Source organism: Mixophyes fleayi, chromosome 2 (assembly GCF_038048845.1).
Source record: "Mixophyes fleayi isolate aMixFle1 chromosome 2, aMixFle1.hap1, whole genome shotgun sequence".
NCBI lineage: Eukaryota > Metazoa > Chordata > Amphibia > Anura > Limnodynastidae > Mixophyes > Mixophyes fleayi.
The window spans coordinates 71029942-71044364 of record NC_134403.1 but is presented as its reverse complement, the minus strand read 5'-3'; the positions used below and the strand labels follow the sequence as shown (position 1 = coordinate 71044364).

Sequence of the window (14423 nt, the reverse complement as noted above, 5' to 3'; positions counted from 1 at the left end):
CAAGCGTTCTTTAATCTTAAAGATAGTCTGACTAGAGGACCTGCATTGGGAATACCTGATTATGAAAAGCCTTTTGAGCTATTTTGTACAGAAGCTGATGGTTGTGCAGCAGGTGTCCTCGCACAGAAACATGGTGACGCTAGCAGACCGGTAGCATACTACAGTGCACAATTAGACAATGTGGCAAGATCACTCCCAACATGTCTCAGAAGTGTAGCAGCAACGGCTCTTCTGGTGAGTAAGAGCGAGGACGTAGTATTAGGACATATTTCAACTATCTATACACCCCATGCTGTATCAGCTCTGTTAAATTCAGCCCAAACCAGACATGTTTCTTCAGCTAGATTCACAAAGTGGGAACTAGCCCTGATGGCACCCTCAAACATCACCATCAAACGATGTAGCACCTTAAATCCAGCTACATACCTTCCGTATGTGTCTCTAGAGACACAAAGGGTGGGAGGTGAGGAGACCCTGGTTGATGATGAGTTAGGCAAGAATACTGACACGCATAACTGTATGGAACACCTGAATCAGACCTTTACTGCAAGGCCCGACATACGTGACACCCCCTTAGAAAATGTAGATTTTACGTTTTATACAGATGGAAGTTGCCATAGACATACAGACAGAGACAGGAGAGCTATGTACTGGTTACGCTGTCGTAGACGACCAGGATGTGGTAGAAGCTGAACCCCTTGGTCCACCTCACTCAGCCCAGGTGGCAGAACTAGTAGAACTAAGGAGAGCGTGTGAATTGGCAGAGGGTAAATCAGCCAATATATATATATACTGACTCTAGGTACGCCTTCGGGGTAGTGCACGATTTTGGGGCCCTTTGGTGTCTTAGAAACTTTACGACAGCAGCAGGTACACCAGTAGCACACTCACAACACATAAAAGGACTTCTGACAGCGATACAGTTACCCAGAACAGTAGCCGTCATAAAGTGCAAAGCCCATACCTTTGAAGAAGACCCAGTGTCATTGGGCAACAACAGGGCAGACGAAGCTGCTAAATGGGCAGCAGGGCAACCTATAACTGTATCGACCGAGACTATGATGGTTTTTTAGACATTAGACATGCAGAAATTAATTGAAATGCAAGATTTGTGTTCCCTGCAGGAAAAGGCGGTCTGGAAGGCGAAGGGATGTGGTCAAGAGTCCTCAGGACTCTGAAGGGATGGACAAGGTAAGCCTGTAGCTCCCCGAACATACTATCCAAGCCTGGCTGAAGCAGCACACGGCCTGACTCACCTGGGTAAAGAAGGTATGTGCAAACTGGTGAGAGCATACTGGTGTGCTCCCGGATTTTCCTCTCAAGCTGGTAAGAAAGCAATGTCATGTCTTACTTGTTTGAGGAAAAATGTTGGGAAAACTATTCCAACTGAGCCATCCCACATCCCTCCTACAGACGGACCTTTTCAGGTAATACAAATTGACTATATCCAATTACCACCGTGCAGGAATCTAAAGTATGTGTTAGTGTGTATTGATGTGTTTTCCGGTTGGGTAGAAGCATATCCGGCAGCCACTAATACTGCTGTGTTCACTGCAAAGAAAATTGTACAAGACTTTGTGTGTAGGTTCGGTATCCCTAGAATCATTGAAAGTGATAGGGGTACCCATTTTACTGGTGATGTCTTCCAAAATATGTGTAAATTCATGGGAATCAGTAGCAGACTTCACACCCCTTACCGACCACAAGCCAGTGGTAAGGTGGAGAGAGTAAACGGTACTATAAAGAACAAACTGGGTAAGATAATGGCTGAAACTGGGTTGGCATGGCCTGAGGCTTTTCTGTTGGTCCTCCATAGCATTCGAACCACTCCTAGACCTCCTCTTAATCTGTCCCCCTTTGAGATACTGTTCGGACGACAACCTCATTTGATCGTGAGTCCACAAGACGACTTAAAGTGTAATAATGAAGTGACTGTACAATATCTTATAAGAATGAGTAGACAGCTGAAACAACAACAACTTAAACTAAAAATGCTGTCACCTGATATGCCAGAGACGAACTGTCATGATGTTGAACCTGGAGACTATGTTATGATCCGCAATTTCTTACGTTCAGGTTGTTTAACAGACCGTTGGGAAGGCCCGTACCAAGTGCTGCTGACCAGTACTACATCACTGAAGGTTGCAGAGAGAGACAGTTGGGTCCATTCCACCCACTGCAGGAGAGTCCATAATCCGGAGAAAGTGCAAGACAAAACTCAGACCGACGACATAGAGCTGTCACTTGTGAGCCTGTTCCGGGAGACCTAAAGCCTGCAGTTGAGACACCTGAACCAGAGACGTTGCCTCAGAACTATCTTTCCAGCGATGGAGTGGCGGTTTTTGTTTTTCTTTTGTTCCAGGATTTTCCTTGTTTTTACTTTTTCTAGGACAATCTATTTTTGTGAAGGAGGATGGAGGACGGAGGAGAGTTCTGGGAGTGATACGGATGAAATGGAGGCCGAAGAAAAGTTAATAGGATACTCTGAACAGCCCATTATCAAACTTGGTCCAGGGGTTATGAAAAGGTCTGCTAGCTCAGGAACTCGGAGGCAGTGTGAGGGGCTATTGTCTGATGAGTATTGTATCTGCAAGTTCTGCGACTCCCTAGTTGAAGAGAGATGCATCCAACGATGCCAGTCCCCCAGTACTCTGAATATAGGCGGGCATCCTTTGGAGGATTATCACTCCCTGGTGGGTAAGGTGCTAAACCAAACCGAGTGTTGGGTGTGCTCTCACGTGCCTCAAGGGCAGCATAACATAGGACTAGTGCCATTCCCTCTAAACATATCCGAAATACTCGAATTAAGGGGTGGGAGGCCCATAGAAGGGAGGTACAATAATACTAGGTCCCCTAGTCTGACGCTTCCACAATACTCCATAGGCAGATCTTTGCTGTGCCTACACATATCTCATGCAAAGCGCCTGGAGAATTGGGAGGCTGACCTATCAGATCAGACAATGGCTCGCCGCACTCATTTTAGAGGGAGACTAACAAGGTCACTACTAGGCAGGAATGTTGATGGAGGTCACAAATTAGGGTGTATAACCAAACATAAGAAGGTATCCATTGGAAAAGTCTCTACAGATAAATGTAAAAATGTCATTAATGCCGACACGTGTCTAGAGCAGATGGAGACACTAGGCATGGGTAGTTTTATCAAAACTCTGTGTGATATAATTCATGGGCATACTGTTCCTTATGTTCTCCCTGAGGATGTGTATTTTGTTTGTGGAAGAAAAGCTTATTCCTGGGTAACTCCGAGTTCCAAGGGCTTGTGTTTCCTAGCTAAACTGGTTCCTGAAATCATGACTATTACTCATGAAGAAATGGTAGATATTCACAAGACTACATCACCACCATACATACACACACAGTATGAACACCGTGGCAAGAGAAATATGATTCCTGGTGAGGAACCCATAGCTACAAAATTGATTAGTGAAACTGTTGGTTTCCAAGTTATGGTTGCTCTAGATCTCACCAGGACCGCTCGGGGAACATTAAACTTTAAATATATCCAAGACCTAGCTAAATTAATAGATAATATCACCGAGATGTATGATGACACTTTCAGGTATACTGGAAGGGAGCTACAAGCGTACAAGAAGGAGTTGGTGCAACATAGACTGGTACTAAATTATCTCACCTCTATTACTGGTGGGTACTGTGTGACACTGGCCACCCAGTTCGGTGTCAAATGTTGCACGTACATTACTAATAATACTGATGACCCTAAAGAGGTTATAGACCGGAAGATGGATGAAATTTTGCAGCTGAAATGGGAATTTCGAAAGAGCCATAATTCTTCGTTATATGAGGTCGGGGAAAAGGTGGCGGGTTGGTTCTCATGGTTGAACCCAGCAAAATGGTTCTCCGGTCTGGGGGAGTGGGTACAGGAAATGATTGCGAGTGTAGGTAAGCTCCTTCTCCTTATACTGGGTGTCATCTTAGCAATTGGTTTAGTTGTCAAATGTGTTCCTACTGTGTTGAAGTGTGGAAAATGGTCTCATAGGAGTGACACTGAGAAAGAGACTGAAAGGGTGGTACCAGATACCGAGATCATGGTCTGTAAAGAAGTATTGTATAATCCTGAACTTGAGACGGTGATTGGGTGATAGTTTATTACACTATCAAAGGGTGGAACTGTCGAAGTCAGCAAATTGGATAAAGTCATTTCAATTAAAGTCTAGCAAACTTGGTTGTCTTTGTCTGAAAAGATGCGTACGGTATGCATCGACGTACAAGGGCACGCTACGGCGTGAAAGGGCGTATGCATCCACTACACGTGGCAGCAACAGTAATTGGTCTTTTACCATACATTCGCACAAACACGCATACTTATAAAATAGTACACATTAATGGTAGTTGCAACACATAGTCAGTTATGTCGAAATATAGTAGTATTTATATGTTATATCAGAGTTACATGCATATTAGTGAAATACACGGAACGGGTTGAAGGAATAACATCATGAGTGGTATCATAATGAACCTTGTTACATATCCTACTGTTTGGTTCACTCTGCGAAGGAATCGCAGAGTGCATATGCAAGTTATGAATGATAGGGAATTATGAACTACTTAAGACTAAGGAATCCTGGCGGGAAGAGCAGAGCATACCCCCTGCAGAGATGACCCCCTCCTTTGGATTCCTTAGGATGAACCAGCCAATGATTGACGACCCCTTGGACATTCCTGAGACCCGGACCAATAGATGCAAGCTATACCATCTTCATTGTATTACTGTATTTGATTGTGTATATAAGCAGCATCTTGTGATCCAGAGTGCAGACATCTTGTCCCCAGACTTCAGGATTGAATGACTGCACTGGATCCAGAGCGCCTGCGATAAGTAACGGCTGTATTTACTATTACTTCGCTTGAGCATATTATTCTACTTATTGCAAATAAATCTTTGTGCTTTGGAAACACAAATCGAGGTTCGACAATCGTTATTGGTTAGCGACAATACGCACATAACAGTAATCTCAAGTTCCTGACATTCTGCTATCCGAGTGCAATCCTGCATTCCTGACACACGGCTACCCATGTGCAATTCATACTCTGCTACCTGGCACTCTGCCTGCCATGTGCAATTCTGAGTCCCTGAGAATCTGCTACCTGAGTGCAATCCTGAGTTCCTGACATTTTGCTACCTGAGTGTAATCCTGCATTCCTGACACTCTACTACCTGGGTGCAATCCTAAATTCCTGACACTCTGCTACCTATGTGCAATTCTGACTCTGCTAGATGTGTGCAATATTGAGTTATGGACACTCTGCCATCCATGTTTCCTGACTTTTTGCTATCCAAGTGCAGTCATTAGTTCCTGATAGGCTGCTCTCCGTGTGTTCTTTTGAGCTCCTGATATCCTGCTATCAGTGTTCAATCCCAGGTATCTGACCCCCTGCTACCAGCATGCAATCCTGAGTTCCTGACACTCTGCTATCTGCATTCTATTGATATTCTGCTACTCGAGTACAATCCTGAGTTCCTGACACTTTGCTATCCGCATTCTATCGATATTCTGCTACTTGAGTGCAATCCTGAATTCCTGACACTCTGCTATCCGCATTCTATTGATAGTCTGCAATAGAGTGAAATTCTGGGTTTCTGACACCCTGCTACATGTGTGCAATCCTGATTTCCTGACACTCTGCCAAGCCATGTGCAATCACGAGTTACTGACACTTTGCTATTCTGAGTTCCTGACACCCTGCTACCATTGAGCTATCCTGATATATCTCCAGCACAAGGATTGCTAAACCACTGCCAAATCTTGTATGTATTCAAGTGTAAAACATTTCCGCACTTTCACAAGACCACTGACTCCACTAGTGGCATAGTTCCTGATAGACCTGACACATGAACTGAAGGTTTGATAACTCCCCATCCCCATTATTATTTTCTATTTGTCATTTTGAATATAGGTTCATACAGAATCCTATTGATATTTGATGCTTGATATGCTATACCTTCTTTAGATCATATACATGACTGGATAGTCTATCTATATTTGATTATTTGTGTGCTAGATATGGTGGTAAACATGTGCTGCATTGACAACTAAGACCCACCAGACATTTGCCCCATTTGATTATGAAAAATGCACACAACAGTGGAATGTAAGGTGGTTTGAAGTCTTTGGTGTTCCAATTCATTTAGTCTTGGCAATTGTTGTATGCAAGAAACCCACCTTGAGGGCAATGAATGGGCTGAGCCTATCACTAATCAGACTCCAGGGTGGTAGCCATCCTTATCAAGAGATACACATACTTTATCTATCATGACTTAGAAAAATTTGGTGATATAAGTTTGTTTATTCTCATACTTAAGTGATCCTACATCCTCCTGCTATCCAATGTAACGAAAGGGCATTTACTTTATTGCTAATTACCAAACATACTGATTGTCTGGTTAGAAGACTTCAACTGCCACTGGGATCACATGTGGGACAAATTATCCTCTGTATCTTCTCTTTCATTGCTTCATACCTCCTCTGTCCTGCAGAACATACTGTCAACTTTAAATATCTGTCATTCTTGGTGACACCAATATCCCACAGACCACATTAATCTGTTAGTCCAAGGCACAGAAAATTCGCTATCACTTTTGATTTAATGTTAGCATTGCTACTCCCCCAATTCTCACTCATACAATCTATCTATTAAATCAGTTTCTGATCTTTATTTAGGTATTCCAGAAGTTACAAGCCTTCTGGAAGAAGATCCTGAAGGTTGTAAATGTTAAAATGGATTCTCCGGTGCCGGATCACCCTAAGATCTGTTTTCTTAATATCAAACTTAAATTATTCAAAAGCAACTCAGATCCTTAGAACTGCAGTCCTTTTTCATGCTCAAAGGTCTGTTACCAGAAGGCTACTGAGTCCTATAACCCTATATTAAGTTAATGGTCTGCTTCGGTGTGTTCCTTCCAACCGAAACAAGAAATGGGTTTGTCAACACCATGGATGGCCCATTAAATTCTAAACTATCTTTCAAACTTGACTAGACTCCCCAGTCAATCTTTCCCCTCATGCATCCTATTCACCCTGATCTCTCGGTGAGGCCTGTTGCTCCCGAACTGGGTTGCACTACCTTATATACCCTCATATATATCCAATTATCCATCTTTTGTCAAATACTCTGTACTGGCTGCTATTGCTCTTGTTAGGTATGTGATAATACACTGTAATATGTAACTGTAAACCTTACAGTGCACCTGGTTTCTGTATGGTTTACTCCCATGTGCAAATATGCATTTCTGTCTTATGTGCAATGGTACTTTCTTTGCTAATGTTTATTTAAATCAATTTTCATTGAAACCGTGGTTTGTGCCCTGCACAGCAATATGCAACTTTTTCCAAATAAGCATTTGTTGAATCACACAAAAATAAAATCATATATATACTGAACGAGTGAAAAATGTTGCTAAACAGAGGATTATTTTAATTGCTTTGTCCTTTGTGGTGGGTTATTTTGCCTCCTGAGCGGTAGTGGCATACCTAAATACTTAACCCATACACAAGGTGATCCATGCTCTGACAGAATAAGTCAATCAAAGTTGGGTGCAGATTGCAAAGTTCACAGATTCTTGCCCTAGGCTGTAGACCCTAATTTCTTTAGAGTTATTATTATAGAAAGCAGCCCAATCATTGCTCGTTGCATGTCTGTTGATGGCGAGGTGTTACTAGGTGTCACAAAGGTGTAGATATGAGAAATTGTGGTCAAATCAAAATTTCATGTGGAACAGGCCATTTTGCATAAGTACAAAGTTCCAGAGATATAACCAATATCACTTTTGCACCACCATTCTTCATTGTTTGCACAGTTTATAGTCTATAAATAGAGCTGGAATGATGACTATGTTAATTAATTCTGTTCTGTAGTGGAAGAAGTGTGAGTGAAGCAAATGATAGGTGGAATTCTGCGTGGAAGAAGAAATTCCACTGGACAAATGTGCATAATTCAAGATACACTTTTCTGACCACAGAAGAAGTGGGGTAAAATTTGAATATTCAGCATGATTGCCAAAGTGTATACCATAGCATTAGCAGGCAAAGAGCACCCATCCTGAAAGTGGTTATGATGGAGGTACCCTGTGCTGATGAGAAGAACAGCTGCCAGTAGATTTGGCATAGCTGGTGAGAAGTGGTAGGGTATTTGGGGTTCTGCATGGAGAATCTGTGGAAACAGTTACTTACTTTGTAGATTGGATGTTACAGAGTAGAACAAAGTGTTGCCTGGTAACGGATGTTGGGAGTCAGTCTCCCATGTGATAAATGTTGTACAGTGTTTCATTTTCTTATGAGACTTGTCTCATTAGCTACAGGTCACTATTGTCTGCGTTCAGCAAGCATCAGTTATTACATGTCACAAACAGTAATATAGATTATTATCATCTGCCATTTTTATCATCTTCCACAGCTATGATAACCTAATCGTAATGGCTACTCTTTCTATTACAAATTAATATACATTACCTACCCATTCAATGTACTATGGAAACTGAAACAAAAGGTACAACCTAGAAATATTTTCTGCATTAGGAAATCTGATGCAAAGTTGGCACCGAGGGGTAAATGTATCAAGGTCTGATTTTGCCAGCGTGTTAAAATCACGGCAAATCGCGGGTGATAACCCGCGATTTTAGTCAAAATTTTCTGAAATGTATCAAGCTGCGATTTTGACCCTGATCTTCAAAATCGCTGGTCATCTCTGGCGATTTGCTGCGATGTAAAACACTCCCGTGTTAGCTAACTCTCCTGTGTTGTAGCAGCGAGTTGTATACACATCACTGTTACACTGCCTGTCATACTCCGGCAGCTGTAAAAACTGTAAAGAATAGATAAAAGTAAAAAAAAAAAAGCGTGGGGTCCCCCCTCTATTCATGCTTAACCATACTGCTGTCTGACTACTGCTGGTTCCGTGAAAATCGGGGAAAAATTTTGCGCGGGGTCCCCCCGATTTTCATGGAACCAGCACTAGGCAAACCAGTCAGGGTTGGAGGCACTATAGCAGGGGGACACGAGGCAGGGGTCCCCCTGCCAGAATGACAAACCAACCCCAGGCTGTTCAGCGCTGGGCAGGATTCACTAGGGAGAGGTGTCCGCCGAAAAAAATGAGCGGGCCCCCCCTCCCCTAGGGACACCCAGCCCAGTGCTGATAGCACTAGGGCTCTTCCTACAAAAAATTTTCCCTGATTTTCACGGAACCAGCAGTAGTCAGGCAGCACTAGGGTTAAGCATGAATGACCCCACGCTTTTTTTTTTTTTACTTTTATCTATTCTTTACAGTTTTTACAGCTGCCAGAGCTCCAGCAGCTGTATGACAGGCAGTGTAAAAGTGATGGGTTTATACAACACGCTGCTAGCAAGCAGCGTGTGGTATCTGGCGTAATGCAGCTTCATACATTTGAGACTTGTATAGCTGCAGTGGCTCCAGCGATTTTGGAAATAGCGATTTTGACAGAAACACATCTCTGGCGATTTTGCATGAAATCTCAGCTTCATACATCTGCGAGTTTCAACTCTCCAAAGAAAGTCGCTGGATTTGCAAAATCGGACCTTGATACATTTACCCCCGAATGTCTAAATGAGCATAAATTTGCATAGTTAGCACAGCCTTTATTATGTAAGGTGATATGTTATATTATATTAGCTCTGTTTTTTGTTTATTTATTTATCATTTATTTATAGATTGTAAGCTTGCGAGCAGGGTTCTCTTACCTCTCTGTCTATCTGTATTACCCAGTATTGTTTTATTAATGTTTTCTCCCAATTGTAATGCGCTACGGAATTTGCTGGCGCTATATAAATAAATGTTGATGATGATGATATAGGGCCACCAATTAAACTGTGCTGTACAGAGATATTAGTCATTCACATAAGTCCCTGCCCCATTGGACTCTAAGAAGTCTATTTATGACCCATCGTTTTTTTTCTCACATTAGTTATCATTTCTTATTGCATTAAAATTGGTAATCTGGGACAATAGCTCCGATAGGAGCCTGTCCTAGCAAATAGTTTATAGTAAATTGATTGCAATAGCAATCACTTTACTTACAGGTTCCTAAGGCCAGGCAGAATTTGCGATGGGGAGAGCATGACGTCTGCCAGGGGGGGTCTCAAAATCTCTCTCCTCTGTTGCCCTCTATATCAGAGTCTGACAAATAGGGCAAAATTGCACCCCCCATAGACACCTATGGGGACTGAATTTGCGATTGAAGAGGCTGGGACTGCTGCAGGTATCACAGATATCTGCTGCTGCCCTGTGTTAATAAATAGCCTTGTTAATATTTCAATATGGTAATCCCCAATATAGTTTTGTAAATAGACCCCTAAATTCCCTAATACACACAGACAGATAAACAGACACTAAGTACCACACAGATAAAGCCCTGGTTGGGAATCAAACTCATGACCTCCATGCTGTGAGGCGAAAATGCTAACCACAGTTAGCAGTGTTATGTAATTAAAAAGCTATCTATTCTATAGCAAACAATACTTACCCGAAATTCCATAACATCCACAAATGTCAGGTAATAGCCAGTTAGATTTTTCACAATCTCAGATTTTTCTTTGTGCACTGGTCCTAGATGTTGCTGCATTCAAGAGAAGAAAACCAAAATGTTATCGAGTTTACAGATGAGATGCGCTTAAAAAGATAAAGGATGTTCTTTATTATTATTGTTACTGTTATTATTACACAATAAATATAATCTAACTTACTTTAACATTCACATTTTTATATTAAGCTTTTTTTTTCAATATAACATAAACTATTACTTACCATAAAAGTAGGTATAATATAAAAGAGGAGGAATATCTAAAATAATATAAAAGAGAAGGAAGAAAAATGTTGCCTTAACTTATCTTTAGGATTGTTCTTTCTGCCACTTCTGCTGCCTCTTATACTAATCTGTAAAAAGTATGTGTGGTTTAGGTAAAACCAGTGGTCAAAGTGGGGGTGTATATGGTGGTATGACATACCGCCACTTCTCCTATTGCCTTTATTGGAACATTATGAAAATGCATACACTTACATTCCCATTACATTTTCCATACCACCAGTTCTACATTTCATGCTGCCACTTTTAAATTTACACTTCGACCACTGGATCAAACCACAATACAATGTCCCTTTTATAGAATAAACATTATATATTTGCATTTTAGGTGTACTCGCCATTTGAATCACCAACAAAAAAATAGGAAATGTTTCTCTCTAAAGAGAAAAAAGAATAACTATAAAAATAGTGTATGCAATTAGTCAATTTGCACATCATGAATAATAACTATAATAATAATAATAATAATAGAATAATAGAATGTGGTGTAAAATTATATACTTCTTCCATCAGACATTTACATGCATATTAGGGGCAGGCTGGGCTGGGGAGCAGGGGGGCATCTGACTGTTTTTTCATGTAGCACACAAATACTTGATAGCTTATTTGTACACTGAAATTTAAAGTTGATTTTTGTGTGCTACATGAAAAAACAGTCAGTATTTAACTTAGGTGCAAAACAGAAAACTAGTTTGCACCCCTTGGATTGTAACATGGTTTTGTCCAGGAGACTGAAATAAGATACCTCTTCATTTAATATCCTTAATGAATCAGGCCCAATGTTCTTATTCACTTAGATCTTCCACAGCTGTTTATTTGGTGGTGTTTAAAGCTGAAGTTATGGGAAAGAGGTGTAATTTGGGAGGAAGGGCTTGTCCCCCTGTCATTGTTTTTTCATTCACTTAAATCATGCACATCCCTCTGTGAATGGTTTGCGGGAAGGAGTAGGGCTACACCAATGTATCAGTTTCAGCTTGTAGGCAAGGTTTTTGGCGTGGAAGGGTAGGGAACGAGGCACAGTGCATAACAGCTTGTCAGCAAGGCTAACGGTTTGGAGCCTCTCTTATAATTATAAATATTTCCAGACTAAAAATGGGTTGTTCTAGCATTTAAGGAACCATAAAAAAGTATAATTAGTCCACTACTATATAAAAACAAACATTTACAAGATTATTTATAAGATTAGTGAAAAAATTACCGTGCTGCTTCGAACATCAATGTTTGGGAACTTCTTGTTGATGTATTTCAGAGATGATTCCATTGACTTTTCTGTGAAAAAGGAGGGTTTTGTCTTGGTATCTGAACATGTCTATAAAAAATGGAAAGAGGTGTAAGGAATTGTACAGTTCAATTTGCTTTGATCTGCTCTTAGTGTCATCTTTAATTTTATCTCAAACAATTCAACATAACAAAACAACTAGTTAGAGCAAGTTTTAGCGGCCTACAGACCTATACATATAAATATTAGAAGAGAGAGAGGGGACCCAAAATGTAATCACATTTTAATGAATCAAGGCTTCTAAAGAAATAAGAACAAATACTACCTCTAGCTATATCTGTGTAAAGGTAAAAGATAATGTAAATAAACTCCTATATTGCTGGTACCTAGTACCCAACACATTGAATATGATTTTTCCTAACACAGACCCTGCAGAGGTTGCTCAACAGACAGCTCAGTGTTTCACATATGGTGGTGATGCCCAAAACTAGCTCTATTCTGGTCAGAGCTTAGAAACTTTACGTTCCCCCTGCTACACATTGATGTTCCTCTCTCCACCAGGTTCTTCCTCCTTTCACTTGGGATCCCAACAGTCACTAATCACCAGAACAAGATGTTTAGGTATATCATCTCAGCGCCCACTTGCCAAATAGCAGCCGATTGGAAACAATTTATGCTCAACCAATGCAAACAGTATTCAATAGAAATTGTCCTTTATATAAAATGGAATTATATGACTAGTATTCTTCATAATACAACAAGTCATTCAATAAAGTTTTGGAATCATGGGTCTAATACTTTCACAGAGCTGCCCTTCTCAGTATAACTCCCTAACCTCCTAGTCTTGGTCCACCTGGTACCCATCCATTTTCCCTATCCCTCACCTACACTCCAAGGCAACAAGCCACACTGCAACCCTAACTTAATTTTCTTATTTTATTTCTTAGTTGCTTTTTCTAGTCCTTTTTTTATTATTAAAAAAAATAGATCAGCACATATTATTCCCAATGTCTTAGACTGATGATGTATTTATGTTTTGTGAATTTTCGCTTGTACTCATTACAAATGCTGAATGTATACTAATTTAAGGTATACAATAATATTCTTGACATTTTGTCTACCCTTGTCAAATGCCGTAATATTCTGATTGTTGTATATAGTCTTTAAAAGAAATAAAGGCTTCTAAAAATAAGATTAAACATGTATACACAGTTAAAACCCCAAATAGGCTTATCTATATTGCAGAGTTCTGAAGTGAACAGTTCAATATCAGAAGGACCTCCTTTGGCCAGTCCTGATAGAGGAAGTTCACTGACTGATCGAACCCTCATTCTGGTGTAAGGGTCATAGAGAGAGTCATGTCAGGACACAACCCAACACATTTCGTCACCTGGATTTCATCAGGAGTAGCTTGATGTGTAAGACTCTTTCATATAACCCTGAAACACTAATTGCAATTATCCAGTTTAACTGATTGAAATTCATGATCACAGTTCAAATATACATAACAAATATAGTTCCCTTGTTAGCAAAGTATAAATGTATGATTCTAATATATAGCATTTTTTTAATTGTTCTCATTCATAATTTATAGAGAATATAAAAAATAAAAATGATGATGATGATGATGAGGTTGATGATGATGAAAAATGGATTAAAAACAGAGAAACTTATGTCACAATAAGTAAAATTAGCATTACATTATTTTATTAATTTGATGCTATTTTAACATTCATTTCATTTTAATATCATTAAAAATGTAAATAATGATCAAAAAAAATGTAAATAAAAATAAATGTAAATGTTAGATTATTCCAACTATTGACTGATATAGTTTTATTTAACATCATATTCATTTATCAGTTGAATTTATTATTTTAATGATTAGAAGTAAAAATATTTTAATATTTATAATAAAAAGAAAACGCCAATTAAAACAAGATATAGCTGATTTTTTTTTATGATAAAAGCATTGATAGCTGTAAATTAACCTTGATTTCTAAAGGTAAGAATCTCTTTCACATTTCCTAACTTTAGCTGCCTAGTCTCTCCCATTTTTAACATTTCTTTAACTATTCATTTTATGAGTCTGAGTGTTGGAATTTTTGAAAATGTTTATGAATAACGTGGTTGCTCAATTTGTTTTTTATATTACATGCATGTTCTAATATTCTCATTTTCAAAAGTCTCTTTGTTTTACTAATATAGTTTTGCTGCAACCATCTTTGAGTAAATATATAACATATGATGTTTGATAATTTGCATACCCATGTCTTTCCCTTTTTATTGTATTATTATAGATTAGAGATGATTTTAGTTTCTTTATTGCATACAGTTTACATTGATTACAGG

The 14423-nt window shown here is 39.6% G+C and overlaps 1 protein-coding gene across 1 annotated transcript in view; it reads right to left on the bottom strand.

Moving 5' to 3' along the window:
- NCKAP1L (NCK associated protein 1 like) overlaps nt 1-14423 on the bottom strand; it is a 163207-nt gene that overhangs the window by 126249 nt on the left and 22535 nt on the right. The window contains exons 2-3 of the mRNA XM_075199242.1: nt 12051-12161; nt 10514-10606 (exon numbers count right to left, since the gene is read on the bottom strand). Coding sequence (XP_075055343.1) covers nt 10514-10606; nt 12051-12161 — 204 coding nt within the window. The remainder of the gene's footprint in view (nt 1-10513; nt 10607-12050; nt 12162-14423) is intronic.